Genomic DNA, 22449 nt, shown 5'->3' on the forward strand with positions numbered 1-22449 from the left:
GACAACATGGGACAGATGTGGGAGGCATGGCAGGATAATAAGGACAAGAGCAAGTAACCAATAATGATGACATATATGGAAGACCAGAACAGTCACATGCATCGAAATAGACAATTCTCTGTTGAAATAATTAATTGTATAATGAAATATGCATTTGTAAATTCATTTTTAAAAACAAAATTGTAATTATTTTATTTATTTAAAAATTAAATAGGTAATTTCTTATTTGATAATTTAATTTAAAACAAAAACACTATTTAGAAATCAATCTTTCAAGATGAATTGTTAAACCATTAATAAATACTTCAAAAAATTTTTAACTCTCAATAAAAACCTCATTTCAAAAACTATTGAAATCCAGATGACAAAACATCTTTCAAAATCTTTAAGTAACAATTTAAAAAGGAGAAATAAGTAAATGAATTAAAATTTTGTGGAATTGATGTTTAATTTAAAGTTTTTATTAATGGATTAATTTATTTTGAAATATTGATTTTTATTACACACACACACACCTACACACACACACACACACACACACACACACACACACACACACATATACATACTGATATGGGCAGAAGAAAACTCAAACAAAGCTCTAAAGCTATTAAGTGTCCACCCAGGCCCAGGCTGATCAAACAACTTCATCTGAGTATAAAACAAAGTGGCCCACCTCTAACAGCTGCTCAGATGGCAGCTACTATTTATAGTAGCACCATATAATGGGATTGGCCACTAATTGGTGATTAACAATACAATATGAAGTATAATAATCATTCACCTACAATTCCATTCACATTGCATGTCAGTGTAAAGCTTGTTTTTGGTGTTATTTATAATTGATAAACTAGAGATTGTAATGTCCAGCATGTTAGGCTCATAACAAAGAAGGGATATGTCTGTGAAGCTTCTCAGTCATCCAGGTCATCATAGTCTAAGGAGCTTGGAAAGGAAGCTCTGTTCGAACAGAGGCAGGGGTTTATAACACCAACTGCCTGCCATCTCTAATAATGTGATTTCCTGTTGTCAGAAGGCCCAGGATGTGAGTGGCCCTTAATGCCCACTCATATCCTGCCCCATAGGGTTTGGCTTGGTTTTACAATAAGTTCGCCTGAAACCTCGGTTGATTGTGATCCACACCTGTTTTCACACCTGTCTCTTGTGATTACATAGAGGATCATTAGGGTGTCCATTGTCCCTCTTGGGGGGGGGGGGGGGGACTCTGGGACTCTCCACCATTTGAGCTTATCAATCGATACTTTATTTATATAGCACATTTAAAGACCAAAGGTACACCAAAGTGGTTCTCAATAGTTAAATATGAAATAAAATTAATTACATGTGAGTACGATAGTAGAGTACAAATACATTGCCAGACAAAAAAAAAAAACCCAAAAAAACCGCACCAATTAACCCGGGAGTACTATGTTAAAAGAAATATTTCACTCTTGGTGTAAAAGTTAGGTAAAATCAACACAGAACTATCAACTGGGGAAAAAAAACAGTAACACAATAGGTTAAAAGTACACACAAATGTAACAAAAGCACAAAGTCCGATAAATCACTAACTAATCGAAAATGCAAGATCAAATAAATAACCTTTTAATCGTGTTTTAAAAGATTAAATAGATTCCGACGTGTGAATATCAGCTGGAAAACTGTTCCAGAGGTTAGGTGCAGCAATGGCAAAGGCACGATCCCCTCTGGTTTTCAGCTGGGACCAAGGTTGCACCAAGAGCATTTGACTCAATGATCGAAGTGCTCTCCTAGGAGTATACAGGCTGAGAAGTTCAGTTAAATAGCATGGTGCAATATTATTTACGATTTTGAATATAAGCAATAAAATCTTAAAATTAATCCGATATTTGATGGGCAGCCAATGTAGATCAGTAAGGTTCAAGGTAAAAGAATCAAATCTTCTAGTACCAGTTAAAAGACGTACCGCTGCATTTTGGACAAGTTGTAGTTTATGTAGAAGGACAGATTGGAAGCCCAGGTAAAGGGAGTTGTTCCTCACCGAAGAGGCACCCTTACGTCGCTTCTTAGAGATCTCCCTTTCCAACGCATCACATCCGAAATGGAAAGACTGGCAAGTGGAGTCTTCTGTCCAGGTAGAGGTAGTGACTCTTGTTGTTAAGTTCTGGACTGGAAGGATTCCAGACCAAGATATCGAGTTATATCTTAAAAGGTATTGCGAGATTCTTCAACCCCCAGTCAAGCCAGTGGATAAATTCGGATTCTGGTATGGAGTCCGAAAATACAAAGTTCGGATGCGTAGAGACGAAGCTGGACATATAATTTCTATTCCGAATTCCATCTCGTTGGGCCCCTACAATGGCAGGATTATTTATCCGGGCCAATCGGTGAGGTGTTTCATCTGCCAAGGTCCAGACCACCAAGCGAGAGAATGCCCCACTGTCAAATGTTGGAAATGTGGTGAGCTGGGCCACAAGGCTAAAATTTGCCAAAACGAAAGTGAGTGCTCCCTCTGTGGTGCGAAAGGGCACACTTTCTTTAAATGCCCCAAGTCTTTTGTGAATATACTTAAATCTTCCCAACAACCTCGACCTTCTGCCACCATGGATTTTCCTTCTTTGGTGGTCCCTTCCCAAGTCTTGGATCCCCCTGTGAATGACCAGGTGAGAGAGCCCCCTCCCTCTACTCCTCCCCACCTTCCTCCGACAACTACCTCACTGTCACTCCCAGTTTCGCCTGGATTGGACAATCCACAAGTGGATGAACAGGATACCCAGTCTAGCCCTGTTCAAAATGAGTTACCATCTCCACTGTCTCAGTCAAGCGACGAGAGTGATAAAGAGCTAGGTGGTAACCTAATCATAGAGACATCGGATGGCGAGAATGAAAGCGATAGTGATGACGAAGAAATTGACAGCGAGCAGACACCTGAGGACGACGGAGATAGCGAGGACCATGGATCCTTCCCTCTCTCAGAGGCGGCATCTCTGGCTCTTGCTTCGCTGCCCGGGGAAACGAAAGTAAAACGGAAGATCATCTTTAGTGGAAGTCACCCGGCCCTCAACGAGCTCGTCAACGAGGATACGAGAGGAAGCAGAAAAAGGAGCGTTTCTGCTTCTAGCTCTGGAAGAGATAAGCGGAAGGATAATAGACCAAGTCCTCCGTGAGTAATATTTCTGAGATGGTCTCTCCTTTAGTCAACCTATGAGTAACATCAAAATAATAACATTTAATGTCAGAGGTCTCCAATCAGATAAGAGCAGGAAAAGGAAGGTTGATTTCTTAAAAAGACTTGATTATGATATTTTGTGCCTTCAAGAGATGAGATTAAAGACACACGTAGATGTATGTGAATTAAATAAAATGTGGAACACTGCCCATTCAATAATATCGATAGGGGAAGACAGCTCTGACGGAGTGGGTATTTTCTTTAAAAAAGATGCGGTGAATATAATCAAAAGAAGAGACATAATACCGGGACGACTCCTCCTTGTTGATTGCTGTTATTACGGGCAAAGGTTGCGTATTATTAATGTTTATAATGCACCCAAACGAACGAAAAAGATACAATTGTTGAAAAAATTGAAGTATTTATTAGAGATTGGTTTTAATATAATTCTATGTGGAGATTTTAACATTGTTACTGAAGCAACTGACAGAATATCCAAGGTTGAATTTAGAGAACTGCGAGAAAGCAAATTGTTGGTTAAAGTCTGTAAGGAAGCAGCACTCCGTGATTTATACAGGCACTTGCATCCACATACCGTCCACTACACTAGATTCGATTCGTTAACTAAAACAAGGATTGATAGATTCTACATATCACATAATGTTCAAGGTCTGAAATATGACACTCTTTTAACAGACTTTTCTGATCATATGGTGGTTATAGCAACAGTGTCGTGTTGTCCCCATGAATTTTTGAACTATTGGAAATTGAATACATCCTTGTTAGCAGACGAGTTGCTTGTGTCCGAAGTTAAATCCGAAATTAGGAAAGTATTACATCTTAAGATTTTTACTGCTTCTTTCTCGGAACTTTGGGAGCTTCTTAAACGACGTATGTGTCAATTTTTTAAATTTAAAGCGAGAGAATTGAATCATGCAAAGAATGTAAAATATAACGAAGATGTGTGTAGATATATATATTTAAGAAATAAGAAGGAGAAGGAAGAGGAGGAGGAAAATCAAATGATGTCTCTTAAAGAGGACATTGATCGAGTCAATAGAGAAGTTTTATTTAATATGTTGCGACGTACTGACTTTCACGGGAACAGTGATTATATGATTTTTAATAATCAAAAGAAAAGTCGGAATGACTTTATTGTCTCAATTAAGGATAAACATGGAAAGTCAGTTTTTAAAGAAGAGGGGAAAAGACAAGTAATTAGAGATTATTGTTCGGAGATGTTTTCATCCATAGTTACAAACAGCGACGCTATTAACAATTTTTTGAGTGAGGTTGAACCATTAGATTCTGTCATTTATGAAACTTTGATTGGGAAAATTAAAAGAGAGGAAGTGGAGTCAGTAATTAACCAACTTAGTACCGATAAAACACCTGGTCTGGATGGACTCCCCTCTGAATTTTACAAAACTGTGAGTAAAGAACTGTCTGAATTGTTAACTCAGTATTTTAATGAAGGAATAGAAAGAAAAACAATGGGTAAATCGTTTTATGAAGGAGTTATGTGTTTATTATATAAGAAAGGTGATAGAGAAGATATTAACAATTATAGGCAACTGACAATAATGAATGTAGATTATAAGATTTTTGCTAAAATAATTATGTCTAGACTAGAGGATGTATTAGATATTATCATTGAAAAAGAACAAACATGCGCAATTAAGGGACGATTGATGTGGGATAACTTAAGTATGTTAAGAGAAATTATTTATAATGGAAAAGACTCAGAACTCTGCATTTTAGGATTAGATCAAAGGAGGGCTTTTGATTCTGTTTCCCACTCTTATTTATGGAAAGTAATGAAAGCTTATAATTTTCCGGACCAATTTATTTCTATTATCCAATTGATTTATAAAAAGTCCCTAGTGCAAGTTAAGGTAAATGGAAAGCTCTCATCCCCTTTTAGTGCTGAGTGCGGGGTTAAACAAGGATGTCCTTTGAGTGCTGCGTTATATGTCCTTGCAATTAATCCCTTATTGAAAAGGATAAATGATGATAAACGGATCAAGGGATACGTCCTTGATAAATCCCTTAAAATCGCAGCTTTGGCGTATGCAGATGACGTGACGGTGATAATTAGAAACCAAAACGAACTGTCTTCAGTTATGGAGATATTACACCATTACGAACAGGCATCAGGTGCCAAACTGAACCAAGACAAAACTGAAGGGGTGTGGTTTGGACATCCGACCAGACAACCTAAAATGATGATCTCTCTTTGTAGGGAGATTAAAATTCTGGGTATATGGATTGATAATACTGACTCTAGTTTACTAAATTGGAATAAGAAAGAAAATGAAATTAAAATGGAAATTATGAAATGGGAAAATAAAGATACAAATTATAAAACACGTATTAATATTGTAAAAACACACATAATTTCGAAACTTCTTTTCCTTGCCGCAATTTTTCCTCCCCCGAGAACAACTGTAATGAAAATAAGTAAGATGTGCATTAAATTTATCTGGGGATCCAATCGAGAAGTGACTAAGAGGAAATTTATGTACAAGAGTAGGAAGCACGGGGGCTTGGGAGCCCCAGACTTAGAGATTGTTTTGCGAATTCCTTTTATAAAAATTACTCAAAGCGCAATTTCTCGGGGTGCCCCGTGGGTTCGAGGGAAGGAGCAATTGTGGCAAAAGAAAAGGGGCAGGGCCAGAGCGGGTGTTCCATACCACAGACTTATGTTCGGTGACTTATCAAGTCAATGGGAACTATAGTTTAAATTTTCTCCAAGATAATACGAAAAATATCTATAAAAAAATTAATGAAACCAAAAATGAAGGTGTAATTCAATATAAGTATGCAAATGAAGATGAAAACCTTTCAATAGTTAAAAATATACAAGACAAATTATTATCTGAAAGCATGAGAGACGTGGTATGGCTCATCTCGCTCGGGCGCCTCCCTGTGAGAGCGGTGGTAAAATGGAGTTGTTTTGTTACCACCATGAAATGCCCTATGACAGGTTGTGATGAAGATGAGACCCTAGAACATCTCCTATTGGATTGTTATAGGACAACTGAGATCAGGCAGAAAATGACAGAAATTGGCTATGATGTGGATGTTAATATTAAAGCAGTTAAATATGGTTTGTTTAAAGAAAAAATGTGTGACGACAAAAGGAGACTCTTTTGGTTAGTAATGTGTGTAATAAACACACATATTTGGAAAACTCGTGCCAAAGGAGTGTTAGAACAAAAGATGATAAGTAGTGATGTGGTGAGTAAACATATCATTACAGACCTGCGGAGAAGACGAACAATGGACCTGAAACTTGGGAAAGTTTTCCCCTGGAACGAATTAAAACTGTAAGTCTTGTGAGCGTTGTGTGGACTCAGATGCTAGATTTTCCTCCTTGTTTCTCCCTTTTGTATGTGCTCAAGGTTTTGTATATGTAATTGTATGTGTATGTGCATTTTATATGTAAACTTGTTTACTTTAAATAAAGTTAGAAAAAAAAAAAAAGTAAAGGGAGTTGCAGTAGTCTAATCTTGAAGTAACGAAGGCATGGATAAGTTATGACTGAAGAAGCTTCTCGGATGAGAGGTGAAACATCTTCAAGCAACTTAGAAAAGTCCAGACGGTTTTCTTTCCAAGCTCCTTAGACAACAAAGAAGGGAATTCCACACAAACAATTTTACCATATTCATTTATTAAGCACAGTGGTAAAGCAAAAAAAGCAACAACAACTGTGTGCTTACCTATAACCTAGCTACAAGTGACTGAAACTAGAAAAAAAACGGAAAAGCCACAAAAGGGGAAAAAAACAACAGCAAGAAAAAATAAATAAATAAATTGGGTGCCAGAAAAGCCTCAGCCTTCTTAGAGGAGGGGGAGGGTGGCAGCCATCTTAAAATTATATCACCTTACATAGGTTCCCAAACAGGTGAACTCCTTTTCTCATAATGGATGGGAAGAGCCACTAATGATGGTCTGAACAAAAAGGAAATAAAAACAGGCCCACCAAACGATAACACGACATTAAGGCCTCACAGGATGTAAAACGCATTTTTCATCATAGACCACATACAGCTCACTTCTATCACAGATGGGTCAAACCAAACTCCAATTTCTGTCAATGTAAAGATGTTTAAATACACATGTATACAATGTTATAGTGATTTCATATTTCCAAAAACTGTAATGCAATGGGTTTTTGTATGTTTGTTTTGTTATGGAGCAGGATTGTTTACTAAGTTTGGATCCTAAAACTTAAAAAAAAAAAAAGTCAAGAACCAAAGAGGAAATACATTTTTCATAACACAGGACTAAGGAACACCAAGGGAGAAATTAAGCTGTAAACCAACAAGACAACATGACTAAATGAGAGGAAGAATACAAGAAATAATCTAAACATTACACAACTCTATAATGTCATGTAATGATTTAATATGAAAAACTGTAACTCAGGGTAAGCAGATCAAGCACATAAAAAATATATTCTCAAGCTTTTTAAACAGTATCAGTCAAAATGCATAAATAGTTTTACTTAACTACTGAACAATGACAAATGGAAGATATGAATTATTTACATCTTAATATTGCTTTTAACAATCCTCACACTACACTAGTCCCTAAAATGGACTAATTGCAGCCTCTAAGATGATCAGCATATGTACTTAAAACAAATTTTAACATTTTTAAAGACAAAAAACATTGACATTTGACAGTTGATAACATTAGGATTTACAGAGTTAGTGATATTTCATCATCTGGAGTGCCTACAAGTTGATCATAATATTTCTTCACCATCTCAAACTCTGTTGAAACATCTGAAAAACAAAATATTTTTTGAATTGTTTCCCCCCAGAGTGACACACATATGTGTGAATGAGTAATCAGTTATTTATTCATTTATTTTTTTAAAGATAAATATATAGACAAGACTGCAAAGATAAAGAGGGAAGGGAAACAATTTGAACCAATGTAATTACATCAAACTGTTTACCTGGGAGTAAGCACTCTCCAGCTTTGAATGAAAGTCCAATAGATTCCTTCATAGTTTTCTCCAGAGTCTCCAAGACGTATACCTAATTTAAAATTTTAAAGTTTTTCATCACTTACCACAGACTAAGATACTGTGTTAAAGTTGTATTTAGAAGGTTCTCAGACTGGATGAAAAATATGAATGGAAACAACCATTTTTGTATAAGGCTAATCCAGTTAAATACAGAAAAAGGCTTCAGGTGAGTTATGAGAAAATATGTTCATCATAATTCTTTATAAAACATGACAAACCATCAAATCGTGCAACTTCTCCAACATGGTGTTTTTTGCCTGCTCAAACATGTCCTTCTTTGAGTGCACGTGGTTCTCAATAGTCTCCCTCATGTTGTACAGCGTGCCTTCTCCTGTAAATGCTAAAGCCTCTACAAAAAGACAGAAAACTCTTCAGACTTTTCATGCCAAATAATTCTAAAAAATAAAATATCTGTTTCACTGCCAAGTTGTGAATCTCTGATTTTATTTCTTACTCTTGTAGCCTTCTTCCATAATGTTCTCAATCGTCTCTGTCAGACTGCTGTAGACATTTTTCTTCTGTTTCTGGATGATTCTGCTCAGTCTTGCCTTAATATTTTCTTCCTTACAGACAAACATGAAATAAGGATGAACTTTACCATCAGTCCATTGATAGACAGTAAAGTTTCACTTCTTACCTCTGTCTTGAGAAATCTGAGTTGCAGTTCAGCATTTTGGTACTTTTCAATCAGAGAATCAATGTCAAGTGAAAATGTCTTGATGACTCCATTGAATGCTCCACAAGTTACTTCATTTCTAAAACATGTAAACATTGTAGATCATAATGGCTTAACTGGCAAGTTTATATGTTATAAATTACATATCTTGAATGATATTATGTGACTGTTTAGAACATGTTTTTATTACGGGAAGGTTTTTCTGAATTCTGCACCAATGCTGTCAATCAGACAGGAAGCCAACTTCATATTAAGGTTTATTGGTTTCCCTTTTTTTGGTTTGTAGATGCCACCATTCTCAACGACACACTTCGGTAAATTGTAAAAAGCACCACCATTCTTTCCCTGAAACACAAAAGAAAACTCAGAATTATTGCATTTTACATTGTCATGCAAAATCTGTATGTATTTTAACTATGATTAAACTACATACATCATACAAGAAGTTCTTGAGTTTTTCTCCATATGAACGTTTGGATTTCTCAACACCATCATCAAGACATTTTTTTAAAGCCGTATAGGCGTCTTCCATTTCTTTTCTGACATTATCAAGTTGGAGGCTCATGTTTATCTCAAGTTCTTCACACACCTCGCCTTTTTTACTATTCTGAAAAATATTTTTATTAGTAAAACCATAAAAACTACTTGTTGTTGTTTCTTAATGAAATTCAGTTGGTTTAAAAAGTCACTCTCCTGTAATACGGACCTAAGAAGCAAAATAGAACAGCAAACCTACACGAATCAATCAAATAATAACTCATAAATTAGTAACAAAAACCAATAAAAGAAACACAAATACATATGAGAAATCCAAACATTTAAGAGAATATTATTTTGTATCTCTTACTTGACCTTACCACTCCTCTGGAGTTGGCGCCTTGAATCAAAGACAGAATCCCGTGAGCTCCCTTCACATAGTTTACCGTCTCTGAGTGACAGTCATTGAGATCTTGCAAAAATCTCTGAAGTTTGGTTATTTCTGTTTCAAGGACATACATACATAGTTTAATTAAAATTAAACAATTCTTCTTTCAATCAAAGCAAACTGAAAAAACATTAGCATTCTAGCTATGCATGTTATGTTTACATAAAGGAGACTTCACCTACCAGTATCTTCTGGACTTAAGTAGTTTTCTTTTAGGAACTCTTTGGAGCTCACTGTGAACACTTTGAAAGTGTCGTCAGTGAAGTGTTTCTAGGGAAAAATGTGATTTCAATTTAATGCAAATGTGGAGAGAGTTTGCATTAGACTCTCTGTCGGACTATAAAATTCACCTTAATCTTGCTTTGCTTGTTGAATTCTATCTTTATTGCATCCTTGGCTTGCACATTTCTTTCAGTTAGTAGATCATGGAAATCAGCTGACGAACTAAAAAAAGGGGGGTAACACACACACACACACACACACACACACACACACACACACACACACACACACACACACAAAGAAATATACTTGTCTCAATGGCAATAACCCACCAACAGACTAATGAGGTACCTTCCTTAAGACTGTAATGGATATTTGAGAAAAAAGTGATACAAATCAAGAATGTTTGTGATAATGGAAAATAAATGACAGGAAGACAGTGGGAGAAACAGGAAGTCTACTTCAGAGTCGGAAGCTCCTGCAGAGTTAAGTTGACGGTGAATATCTGAGATTTTACGGGTGAAAAAAAGAGATAAGAGAATTACAAAAGTCAGCAGAATACATATGGGAGGAGAATATGTCTCGAGTTTTTGTAATTTTACTGAACAATGAAAAGAGAGACCTGGAGTTACCTTCATTAGAACTGATTAAACCAAAGTAGTATGCGAATTTGGCTGAAACAATGCAGTACTTATAGAACAAAACATGATCATTATACATTTCTTTATGTATAGCAAGTCCAGTTTTCTTGAATAGACGTTCGAGTTGGCGTCCTTTAGCTTTAAGATGACGCAGGTTGGGGGTAAACCATAGTGCTGAATGGGAAAATGAGACAGTTCGATGTTTAAGTGGAGCAAATATGTTACGAAGGTTATGAAGGTTGACATTATAATGAGAAACAAGTTCATGAGGGGTTGAGGAGCTGTGAATAGATGGAAGGTCATGGATGGCAGATCTCTCTGGAAAGAGGGATTTTGTCATTGTCCATATGAATATTGAAGTAGTCAAGAAGTCACTTGGATAAGTGATGAAATATTTCTCCCACAAAACGCTACATCCAGATGAACAGATTCAACTTTTGGAGACATGATCTAGATGGATTATGATTTGTTCGGAAGTTTCCTATAATCTCATAGATTTTGTACCCATATATAAAGCTGCCTTGTCTGTGTCACTCTCAAATAACTCAATTTCCTTCTGACCAGGCAATTCTCTTTTCATTACTCAGTGCACCTTATTTAGTAAACTTTATAAAATTGTCTCAGCGTCTGAGACTCCTTTTGACCTAAATGTTCTGCATTAATAAAGCCAAACCCTTTGCTTTACTCTTTGTCTGGCCTGGGTTTATCTTCTATGGAAACACCCTGCGGTTGATCAGCATGGGAAATTTACTTACAGATCATCTGAGTCATCCAGAAGATCAGACTTGGTGCAAATAAAGTGAATTTGCTGACATTCGCCACCATTTCCAATCAGACTACTGACACTGTCCAGGATCTCCCAGGCCTCTTTCTCTGATGTTGCACGATTAATTTCAGTCACAATCCACACAGTAGAACAATTTCCAAGTATCTGAAGGAGAATAACATGTCTCAATGCTTCATCAAAAGATGACATTACTGTTTGCACATAATAAAGCAAAGAGCAGTAAATGTGAATTACCCCTTTCCACATCTGATTTCTGCACTTGTTACAGTCGCCATTTCCAGGAAGGTCCACAAGTGTGACATGCTGGAGAAAAGGATTGTTTGGCAACCTGACAGTCACACACTTCACCAGTGGCCAAAACCACTTTTTTCCTTCATTACCTTCTTCTTGTTTTGAATCACTTCTTGTGTACTTGACACATTCTGCAGAGAGTTCTTCAGCCTGCAATAAATAACAAAAATAAAGCAATGCAAGACAGTTTAACTTCAATCCTACACTGTAAGTGTGTTACAGATTGCTTTAAAGAATTACAGTGCCATAAAAGATGACAAAAAAGCAATTAACTAGTCTCAGTAAAAGTTTGCATGAGTCATTAATTTTAGATTTAAATGTGATCAGCAGACCTGTTTTATATCCGTGTGGAATAGTTTTCTATAGGAGATTGCTGCAAAAAGTGCAGCCTTACCTAATGCCCACCCTACTGTTACTCATTTTATATTAAGACTTAAAATCTAGTTGGTATGGTGAGTAACCTTCAGTAACAGTAATAAATCACTGTGTTGCACATAGTGAAATCACCCAAGAATCAAACTGTTAAATGGTGTAATTTAACCCTTAGATACTGTTCAGATCAAAAGTCACATTTAACAGCAGTAAAATCTTGAAATTTGATGACTTTTCCTAAAATGACACACACACACACACACACACACACACACCTTGAATTTTGAACCAACTTTTCAAATATAAACAGTGTTTAAAATGACTGATCCATCCATTCATTCTCTTCAACTTTCTAATTTAGGGTCTCAAAGGGGGCTGCAACCTCTCCAGTTGCCATATGGAGACAGTTGGGGTATACCTGGAACAGGTTGCCTGTCTGTCACAGGCCTAAAAAGAAAATATGTCTGAAAATGACAGATAATATAACAAAATAGAACAGATTAATTTTTTTTGTTAGTGGACAATTGTCTCATACACCTCTTACTGTAGGTTGCACAGTTCCTAAATTACTGAAACCAAATACTATACTTAATAACAGCAAATTTATACAATTTTAACACATCACACTTCCTGTTTAGTAATAGAGCGGTGATGTCTTACTGATTCACATGACAAAATCTTCCTCCTGCTTTGGGGAAATTCTGGAATTTCTCTGAAATATTTTCCATCCATAAGATCTTCAAAAGACTTTCCTTTCCATTCTTCTCCATAGAGCGCTGAAAACTTTTCACTGATGTCATGATAGTCATTATCAATATCCATTTCACAGTCTTCATTATCCCCAATAAATTGATGAGATGACCACAACTCATCTTTCCACTCCTTAAAAACAAAAATGCTTCTCAGTTTTATTAAAAGGGCCTAAACCCAGAAAAATAAGATATTATATTTCTGCAGCTAAAACTAATTTTACCTCTGGTGTGATGAACTCAATGTCTGCCTCATACTTAGAGCCTTGCATGTTAGCCTCCACTTTGATCATGACTGAGGTGCATGCACTGACACTTCCAGAAGGCAAAAGGTTCTTCTCTTCAATGATGGCATTTATCAGAGAACTCTTTCCAGCCCCAGTTTTACCAAAGACACCAACCAGCTCCCTCTTGTCTGTCTCCAAATCCCTAATTTTTTTCCTGTTAAATGAGAGGAAGAGTTAAATTTTTACCTCTAATTTGTGGATACCAGAAACAGCAAATAAAAGTAGCTGTACTATACAGACTTGCCAGAAATTCACAAGAATAAAAGTCTGGCAGAAGTAAATCGAACCCAAGTGAGACTAACTGTGATCCACACTTAAAGCATTGGAAGAATTCATTTTCTGTTTTAACCCGTCTGTCAGCAATACAACTTTAAAGTAACTAATAAAGTAAGTAATAGTAAAAATACTTCACCAGTCAAGAAATACATTGGTGAATACTAGCACAAAATGTAGGTTCATGTAGGCTCAGCAAAAAGAAAACTGTTGTTTCTTGTAATGAACATCCCCCAACAATGAAAGACAGCTCATGTGCTCCCAAACAATGGAGGTCTTGAGTCTTACAAATTAAATAAGGAATGAATGTCCATGTTACTATGATTATTTATGATTCTAGAATCACTTGCTGGCAAACAAACAAACAAACATGGCTTTCTAACATGGCTATACAGACACAACAAAGAATACGGAAACTTAATACTCACTTCAGGAAAGCACTGAGCTTGTCTTTTTCGTGTAGTCTGGCATGGACGAATTTCATTATGTTTTTTACATCAGACAGCATGATTGCTTCTGTAAGCAAAGAAGTAAATAATTATTTAGCAGGAGCTATAAACCAGTGAAACCATCCCAATGATCCTTTCTCTGAGTCCTTTCTGAATGACCATCTCACCATATCACTAATTTCTCACTCCACTCTCACTTGTGAACAGGACCCAAAGACATATTTTACTCGAAGCAAAAGTGCTTTCCTGAGTGGCCACTCCATTCTTTTCTCACAGGATAAAATACCTTCTCGAATTCCAAAAACCCCAAATAGATTGGTTTGGAAAACTCCCGTGCAACCTCAAATATCTCTGACAGCATAAAATGATGGTACAGTGTTTTGTGATGACTACGAATGCTGCATTTTCATTCCTGACTCAAAAGGTTCATCTAATAGCTGGACTCTCCTCTGCACTGGCAGTTCGGAGTTTTTCGTTCAGCTACTGCCAGATCTACATTCCACTTGGCCTATCAGTAACTGTCAGCTGATTCTCGAGCTCCACAAGCTCAAAACCATGAGTGACAGGATTCCTCCCCAAACCTGATCCCTCCACCTTCAGTGCCCACCAGGGCTTGACTGGTAATCTGGCATACCAGACATTTGCCTGTTTTGCCAATGTGCTTTTAGACCAATGGCTGCTGTGGACCATCCACACAAACACTGACAGCTGCCTATTCATTAATTAACTGCTATCATTAACTGACACTGTTTTACCCAATCAAATCGCTTAACACAACCAGGCCCTCTCCACCTTTGCTGTGCACTCACACACCTTGTAGAACAGAGTTTATTGTGGAAGAAGTGGTGAAAAGATGAACCTGAAAAGCTAAGAGAGAAAAAGAAAAAAAATCCACTTACAATAAATGCAACAAAATATGTCAAGGTAACTGACACGTTAGCAGCTGCGCCATCAACGGTGGTACCAACAACAACACCGACACCAACAAGTAACAAGCCCTCACACTCACAGGAGGCTGATGTTACTAGCATCAGCAAAGGAGAAGTACAGGAGGGACAGAAGTCCACAAAAGAGCGAGGAAGGGATGGAGAAAGGTGACATTACCACGGTAAGAAAATAGATGAAAGGACATAATTCGGGAGAAATTCAAGGATTCCGGTAAAATGAATGGCTACTTTGATGATATGCCACCTAATCTCTAAACTGCGGCTTTTAATTGTCACATGTTACATTGCAGTGCAACTAAGATATGCTAACCAAACAACAGCTGTACATCTAGCATCTAGACTAATTATAAAGCAACAAGTATCTCATTGTTCCAGCAACCAAGAGAAGTAACTGCTACCACAACTCAAGACTGATGCTGTATAACACAAATGCTATGGTATTGGTGGGACAGGTCACGTCAGGTCAGAGGGGATTTTATGATCACCAGATCTCACAGAGCTCCAAGAATAACAGGTGTATTCAAGGGATTGAGTACGAGAGCAGCTGAGCTTAAAGAAAATATTGTGGCTACGCTGAAAACCTGGATCCTCCATGGTTGATTACCAAGAGTATAAGACGTATCCTCTGACAGTCTACTAGAAGAAGTGCATGCCAAGGTCAAGGCAGCACAGAGGGAAGTTAGCCAATTATTAGAGCTGCAGAAAGGTGTGATGAAGAAAGGGATGCTTAAAAAGTATAGCAAGCTACCCATGCCCAAGGCCTTATAAACTGCTAGGCAAAGACTCATAGCCTTCACTAATCACCTGAAGAGGTACACCAGAGAAAGAGAGGCCAGGAGACAGTCAGGACCCATTAACCAACCCATGGGCTGGAACTGGGGAAATATGAGTAACTCGGCCCTGCCAACCACATCTCACTAAGCTATTGGAGTAGTTCAGCTCCTGCCAGTCTCAGCAAGAGTAACTCCGGTTTTGAACACTCCAGCCCCCTTCAAGATGACTGGTTCTGAGCTCATGGTGTCTTGTAGTAAGCCCAGCTAAGTCAGGCTCCTCGGCTCCAATGTTAGTCAATACAAAATGTAATACAAAGAGGAAAAATGTTTGAACATTATGTATCATGCTCATAATATGGGAACTTGGCAAAAACATTAAATATTTAATTATGGTATATGTGGCATGCGAGCCGTTGCCTCTTAAAAATTCTATTTTATTAACATACTTTTACACCAATAAACCAATGAAAAAAATGCCATTTTTGTTAAATGGCATTGTTTATAGAGAAATACCCAAGTATGGTCTTGGTTGGGAGCTACGTTGTCGTTTAGCTGGTGGTTGCAACTTGCTGGACTCGTCTGGATGTTCAAACCTTCTCTTTCCTAATTGAATAAAAATAAAATAAAATAAAAATAAAAATGTACAAATAAATAATTTTAAATGGGATTTGCTCAGGAGTGAAATTTAATACTCAAACTGACTGGTATTATTCTGTCCAAGTGAAAACACTGTTGTCTTGAAAATACTGCTAATACTTGTAATATAGGTAATAAAGGCATACATCTTACCTTTATCACTTGTGGATGCCAAAACCTGGGGATCAATGTACATATTTAATGCATGAAAAATTATGTAATCAAATATAGGAATTTAATTATATATAAATCTTACCTGATCTATATCAGGTGCTTCTTTTTGCTCCTGTTAATAGTGCAAAGTAACTGAAACACTGTAATTGCTATTATTGATCTTGGCCATTTAAATGAAATTGTATTTAACTTACTTGAACAGACAAATTGACTGTTTCCTGATTTATGTTTTGTTCTTCCTAGTAAGAACAAAAAATTCCAGGTAAATAGTTTTGTGTTAATGTGTGTTTGCATATACTAATCCAATTCTAATATAAATTCACAGAAATTGAGATTTATCAGACCAAATATAACAATATGCAAAATAACTTTAGAAATAAACTGACTGAGAACCTTCACAGACAACTTTAGAAATACTAATTACATGCAGTACAATTACTTTTTAAAATTTATTTATTTATTTATTTCTGTGTCTGTCCCGTTTGGTTCTTTAGCTGTCAGAATTGTTGTCTGAAGGCCAACAAAGATACCCAACGGATTTACTTTACCAAGTGGATCATCACAGCTTTGCCGTATTGGTCCATTTGATCAACATTTGTTATTATTATTTATTTTATTTTCAGTTGTTACAGATGGGACAGACATGGTTAGGGGATAGGAAAGGCAGAAAGAAAGATGAAAGAAAAGAAAAACAGAATGGAAGAGGGACAGTGCGAAAGGGTACTTAAAAAGAAAAACAAAAATCTCGCTGATCACCTATTAAGAGAAAAAAAAGAGAAAACAAGCAAAAAAAGAGAGCAGCATAATAAACACAACACAAGTACAATTACCTTTAACTGCTTTAATTTCTGCTTGAACGTTAATCTTGGTCCAACTTTTGGAATCAACTTATCAATGAGTTCATCATTAAGTTCATATAAACTTTCCTGTGTAATTTCTTCATCTGTAATTAAAAATTTAAATCTTAGTAATGCAGAAGTGCAAATCATTTTAAAATTACTACACATATGCATATGATGAAGGAGAGTTTAGTTATTGACACAGCTGTTAAAGTGTAATTTGCCCTCACAGGGGCAATTTAATACATTGGCTCTTTGAATTGAAGGCATGTCATTTGTGTTTTCTTTTATTAATTTATATTTTACTTTTCTCTGTTAAATTAACAACCTACAAGATGCTACAGAAAAGTAACTATCATAACTATTATCGAGATTTGTATAAAAATGTACCAATGTGTTGCCGTTGGTGCATATGTACTACTCCAGTACAGTAGGAAAATTACCTGCTTTGCTGCTCAACAAAGTTGCAGCATTTATGTCTACACTAACAGATTCTTTTTCAGTATTCATTGGCTACTCTCTTGCTACAAGTTGTTGCCGCAGTGGGTGGCTCCAAATGCTTCATTAGGCAATATGCTCTTCCTGATACAGACCCAAATCTCCAGCTGGAACAATCCAGTGACCTTTTGCTTGCCAAATTGTCATGTTAAACATCACATTATTATTGTACAAAATCTGTGCTCATCAGTGATGCATAGGTATACCTTACCTTCAAATTTATCCATCCACTTTTGTAGATCCCATTCAGTCAGTTTGTTTCTCACAAAATCATCCATGACCACAAAGAAAAACTGAAAGATAAATTGTAATTTCTAATCAAACAACAAAATGGCTAGGAATAGGCAGATATATAAACAATACGTTTAGAGCAAAAGTTCAAATAGTTTACCTGCTATTGAAGATGCGGTAGAAAAGGTTCTTTCAGAGAGGGTGAAGTCAGCCAGAAGGCATAGACTGGGAACAGTCAGGAACAAAAACAAAAAAGGAGAAGTCCAACAATAAGTAGAAGTTTTAAAAACAAAAGTCGATTAAGGTAAAAAAAAAAAAAAAAAAAAAGCAAAAAAGGAAGAGAAGGTAAGTAGAACAAAAGGAGGTGAGTGGAACCAGATCTGAACATAAACAGATGCTAGTCAGAGGATGAGTAAGGGTAAGTGCGAAAAGGTGGAAGAGCTAGTGTTATTGCAGAGGTGCTGGAAGTGGCTGGATGTTTGACTATAGGATCTTAGTGGACATGTAAAAATAAGGAGTGAGTGAAAGACTAAATATTGAAACACTGACATTTAGTTTTGTTCGAATGTGGGAAAAAACCCAGCTAGGAAAAATGTAAAAGGAATAACGTTGGTAAACAAATACATAAAGACAAAACAAAACTAACAGCAACTGTTAGGTATGACAAGCAAATGTGTTCTTTGAAAACACTCAGATTCTTTACCATTTTGTCAGAATGTCAACACAATTTTGATAAAACAGCACAAAAAGAGTCTGGGTTTACTTCCAAAGCTATGTTTAAAATAAAAATTTATATAAATAAACACCAAACTTAAAAAAAAACAACTTTCCAAAAGGAAGTTCTCTGAAGAATAAACATAAATGACATGACGCAGATTTGTTCTATGTCTTCAGTATTTATGTATTTATGTTATTCATCTATGTTTATGTTATTTACAAGGTCAGAAAGGCTGCAGGAAGCAAGATTGATTGAATGAGTGATGAAACAGCATGGCAAGATTGTTTTCATAATGCATATACAATTTCGCCTAATACAAAACTTTCCAAAAGATGCAAGAATATATGCATTTACCAACAGTTTTGCTGTATCATAACTGGGTAAAACTTTAACCTTATTAAAACGGCCTTGATTAACTATGATGTGTTTTTGTCCTAAGTAACATTATCAGTGTTTTTAATGACACTAAAGGTAATCTATTCAGCAGCTGCACTGAATCCATGAAATAGTCACAGGTCAATATTAGTAAAGCTGCTACTTAAACCTGAGACTCAAAAAGACAAGATTTTGAGTTCCCCCATCCCTGTCTTGCACACACACTATGGTGCAGTTTAAACCAGAGGTCCATAAATAATCAAGGCACATGGAAGGTCCCACCACTAAGGCATCCAGTCACTTCCACTTTATTGCATCAGCCCCTGATAAAAGGAAACAAGTTATTAATTTATATAAAATATTCATCTAAAAAAAAAAAAAGCCTCTGTGGTTAACCCTACTGCAGAAACACTGGTGCAGCTGCAGCTAGAAAACGGAGAGAGGGCCTATGTAACTACAGGGGTCCAACAAAGAATGGCCACGCATCATACTGATGTCTTCGGTAATTTATTTTTCTCTCTCTCTCACTCTTATTGTCTTCAGACACCATGAAAACTGAAGAAACACAAAGTTTACAACATAAATGCTTTGAGCTTATCAGTCTCTCATATCAGTGTCCATAAACAGTCTTGTGCAAGCAGAACAGAAAAAATGCATAATAATGGATATCACAAAAATGTCCTCTCATTACCAGTGTAGAACATGTATGCAACATTATACAAACAAAATACATGAAACCATACCATGTGCACCTCTTGGACCACATGCAGAATAACATTAACGTTGAGGCTGTAGATGCATCTGTAGCCATGTATCCATGCTAGCTCCACAATGCCATGGTTGTGCTCTCAACCAAACTCTGGTCATGTGACAAACTCTACCTCATACAAACTTTACAGCACTTTACATATTTAACAAACCCATATTTTGTAATCACATATTTTAGAAATGTTTTTTTTTAATTAATGTTAGACTTTTATCATCTTATCTTGTAAATAAATGAACTAAATTAAGCATGAATCTATCACAGAAACATGAAATAACCAACTTTATTTGAACTGTCTCAGGGACAGTTACAGCCTACTTCCAATGGTGTAACACAGTCCTGATCAAAAGTTTAAGACCACTTGAAAAATGGCACAAAAAAAAATCATATTTTGTATGGTTGGATCTTAACAAGGTTCCAACTGGAGCTCGAACATGCAAAAAGAAGAAATGGGAGTGAAACAAAACATTTTTAGAAGGTTATTGAAAACAACGCTTAAACTGAAACAGGCTGTTTTACAGTTGATCAAAAGTTTAGGACCACACCTCCAAAAAACCCAGTAAACACCCAAATAGAAGTGTTATTGTTGATCACTTCAAAAATTAATATTAATTGTTATATATTCAAACTGCTCGAAATGAATAATTCAATACATCAAAAACACATTAACAGGCTTCCATATGCTCTACATACGGCTTAAAGGCTATTCTAAAATCTTAAACCAGAGCAATGCACAAAGATCAAACGATCAAGATCAAATCACTGCCCAGACAGTTACTGAAATGGGAAGAATAAAATCCGAACGAAAGAAGGGAGAAAACAAAGCATAAAGGCAAAGCAGCAGCACTTCTGTACGTGTAAGCCAGAGAAACAGTAGCGGCGCCACTGTAATGCTATCAGCCGCCCACCCACATGCTGTGAATGCACGGTAAAATTAGCATTTACAGTAAAAAGACGATTGTGACAGAAATAAAGCTAAGACCGTGAAAAATCAAAGTTACAAACGGCGTCTTCCAGTTCTCAGAATGGAGGTTTCTGCAGCTACGACCTATAAACACACCTGTTTACTGCGAAGTAAAATCATTAAATGCACAGAATTAAAACATACCAGCAATCGGTGGAGGGAAAACTTCAGAGGAAACAATCCGCAGGTGATCTATACAAAAACATGAGTAGCACCAATCAACAAAAATGTAACCAATTCAGTCGGAGGGAGCAGAAAAATTTACACGACTTCTACCTGTAACAGCTCCAGAAGGCAGGTGACGAAGACCCGGATGTATACAGCAACAGGTGAGCTAGTGAGGGATGCTTAGATGGAAGGGCGTCTAATTCGTGATATCGTACCAGTAGCTTTATTCTGAAATAATCCCCCTTCCTTTAATTTTGTGCCGGAGACTGACGAGGTACAACAGGTCCGGGGGTGGGGGGATATAAACCACATATTTGTTTAATATTCACATTGACGGACATAACTTCAAGATTTGACGCAAAAGTAATGTCATCCAGAGTAATAGATAGTCTCGAGGACAAGTGTAAAAATAAATGTCTTCGAAGACATTTATTTTTACATTTATTTACATTTATTTTACACAAATAGAAACTGAAACTCTGGCAAGTAAAAACTATGATCAAGCCATTTGCATCACATTCATTTGCAAATCGTGTAAGGCTAATTCAAAGACTTCATTCAGGAGGAACGCCCTCCTCCCTGCCATCATTGCTTTACGCACAGTCACAACAAAAACAAACATTACATTTGACAACACGGGGCAGACGTGTGTGCGTGTGTGTGTTGCGAGAGCAAGAAACCAATGATGTCAATACGAAGGACCAGAAGAGTCAAGTGCATCGAAGTGCATCTGTGTTAAAATAATGAATAGTGTAACAAAATACAAAATAATTTTATTCATTTAAAAATTAATAAATTAATGTATTACTTAATAACTTAATAACACAATTTATAAATCAATGTTTCAAAATGAATTATTAATCAATGAATAAATACTTCAAACTAAAACAGATTTCACAATTTTTTTAACTCTCAATAAAAACCTCATTTCAAAAAGCATTTTAAAATGACAAATTAGAAAAAACTGATTTTCAAGTTGCAATTTAAAAAAGAGAAATAAGTAAATTAATTCAAATATCAAGGTTTTTAATTTTCCATTTTTGTTAAAATCCAAGTTGAATTTAAAGTGTTTAATTGGATAGATAATTTAGTTTGAAATATTGATTTGCAATATTATAAATATGTATATACTGATGGGCAGAAGAAAACTTGAACAAAGCTCTAAAGCTATTAAGTGCCCACCCAGGCCCAGGCTGATCAAACGACATCACCTGAGTATGAAACAAAGTGCCCCACCTCTAACAGCTGCTCAGATGGCAGTTATTTATAGTAGCACCATATAATGTGATTGGCCATTAATTGGTGATTACCAATGCAATATTAAAATATATTATTATTATTTCTCCTACAATTCCATTCACATTGCATGTCAGTATAAAGCTTGTATTTGGTGTGAATAATAATTGTTAAACTAGGTATTACTGTAGAGTTTTTGACAGTACTCTCTCATTTCAGTCTCACATTAATTACATAACTCGCTCTGCATACTTTCACTTATG

General features: G+C 36.2%; 1 protein-coding gene across 1 annotated transcript; it reads right to left on the bottom strand.

Moving 5' to 3' along the window:
• Positions 1–6804: 6804 nt before the first annotated feature.
• On the bottom strand, positions 6805–17036 carry LOC146711381 (nuclear GTPase SLIP-GC-like). The gene is made up of 20 exons (XM_085452960.1): positions 17022–17036; positions 16586–16630; positions 16474–16503; positions 16371–16395; positions 16095–16184; positions 13841–13928; positions 13077–13293; positions 12764–12985; positions 11675–11881; positions 11409–11584; positions 10141–10234; positions 9973–10060; positions 9723–9844; positions 9299–9472; positions 9056–9210; positions 8827–8944; positions 8644–8752; positions 8408–8538; positions 8118–8199; positions 6805–7941 (listed from the first exon to the last, which is right to left on the bottom strand). The coding sequence occupies exons 1-20, from the start codon at positions 17034–17036 to the stop codon at positions 7856–7858; spliced, it is 2274 nt and encodes a 757-aa protein (XP_085309086.1). The 3' UTR covers positions 6805–7855.
• Positions 17037–22449: the final 5413 nt, after the last annotated feature.

Source organism: Copadichromis virginalis, linkage group LG4 (genome assembly GCF_057382275.1).
Source record: "Copadichromis virginalis isolate Kocher_CV1m ecotype Utaka linkage group LG4, C_Virginalis_male_GT1.1, whole genome shotgun sequence".
Classification (NCBI taxonomy): domain Eukaryota; kingdom Metazoa; phylum Chordata; class Actinopteri; order Cichliformes; family Cichlidae; genus Copadichromis; species Copadichromis virginalis.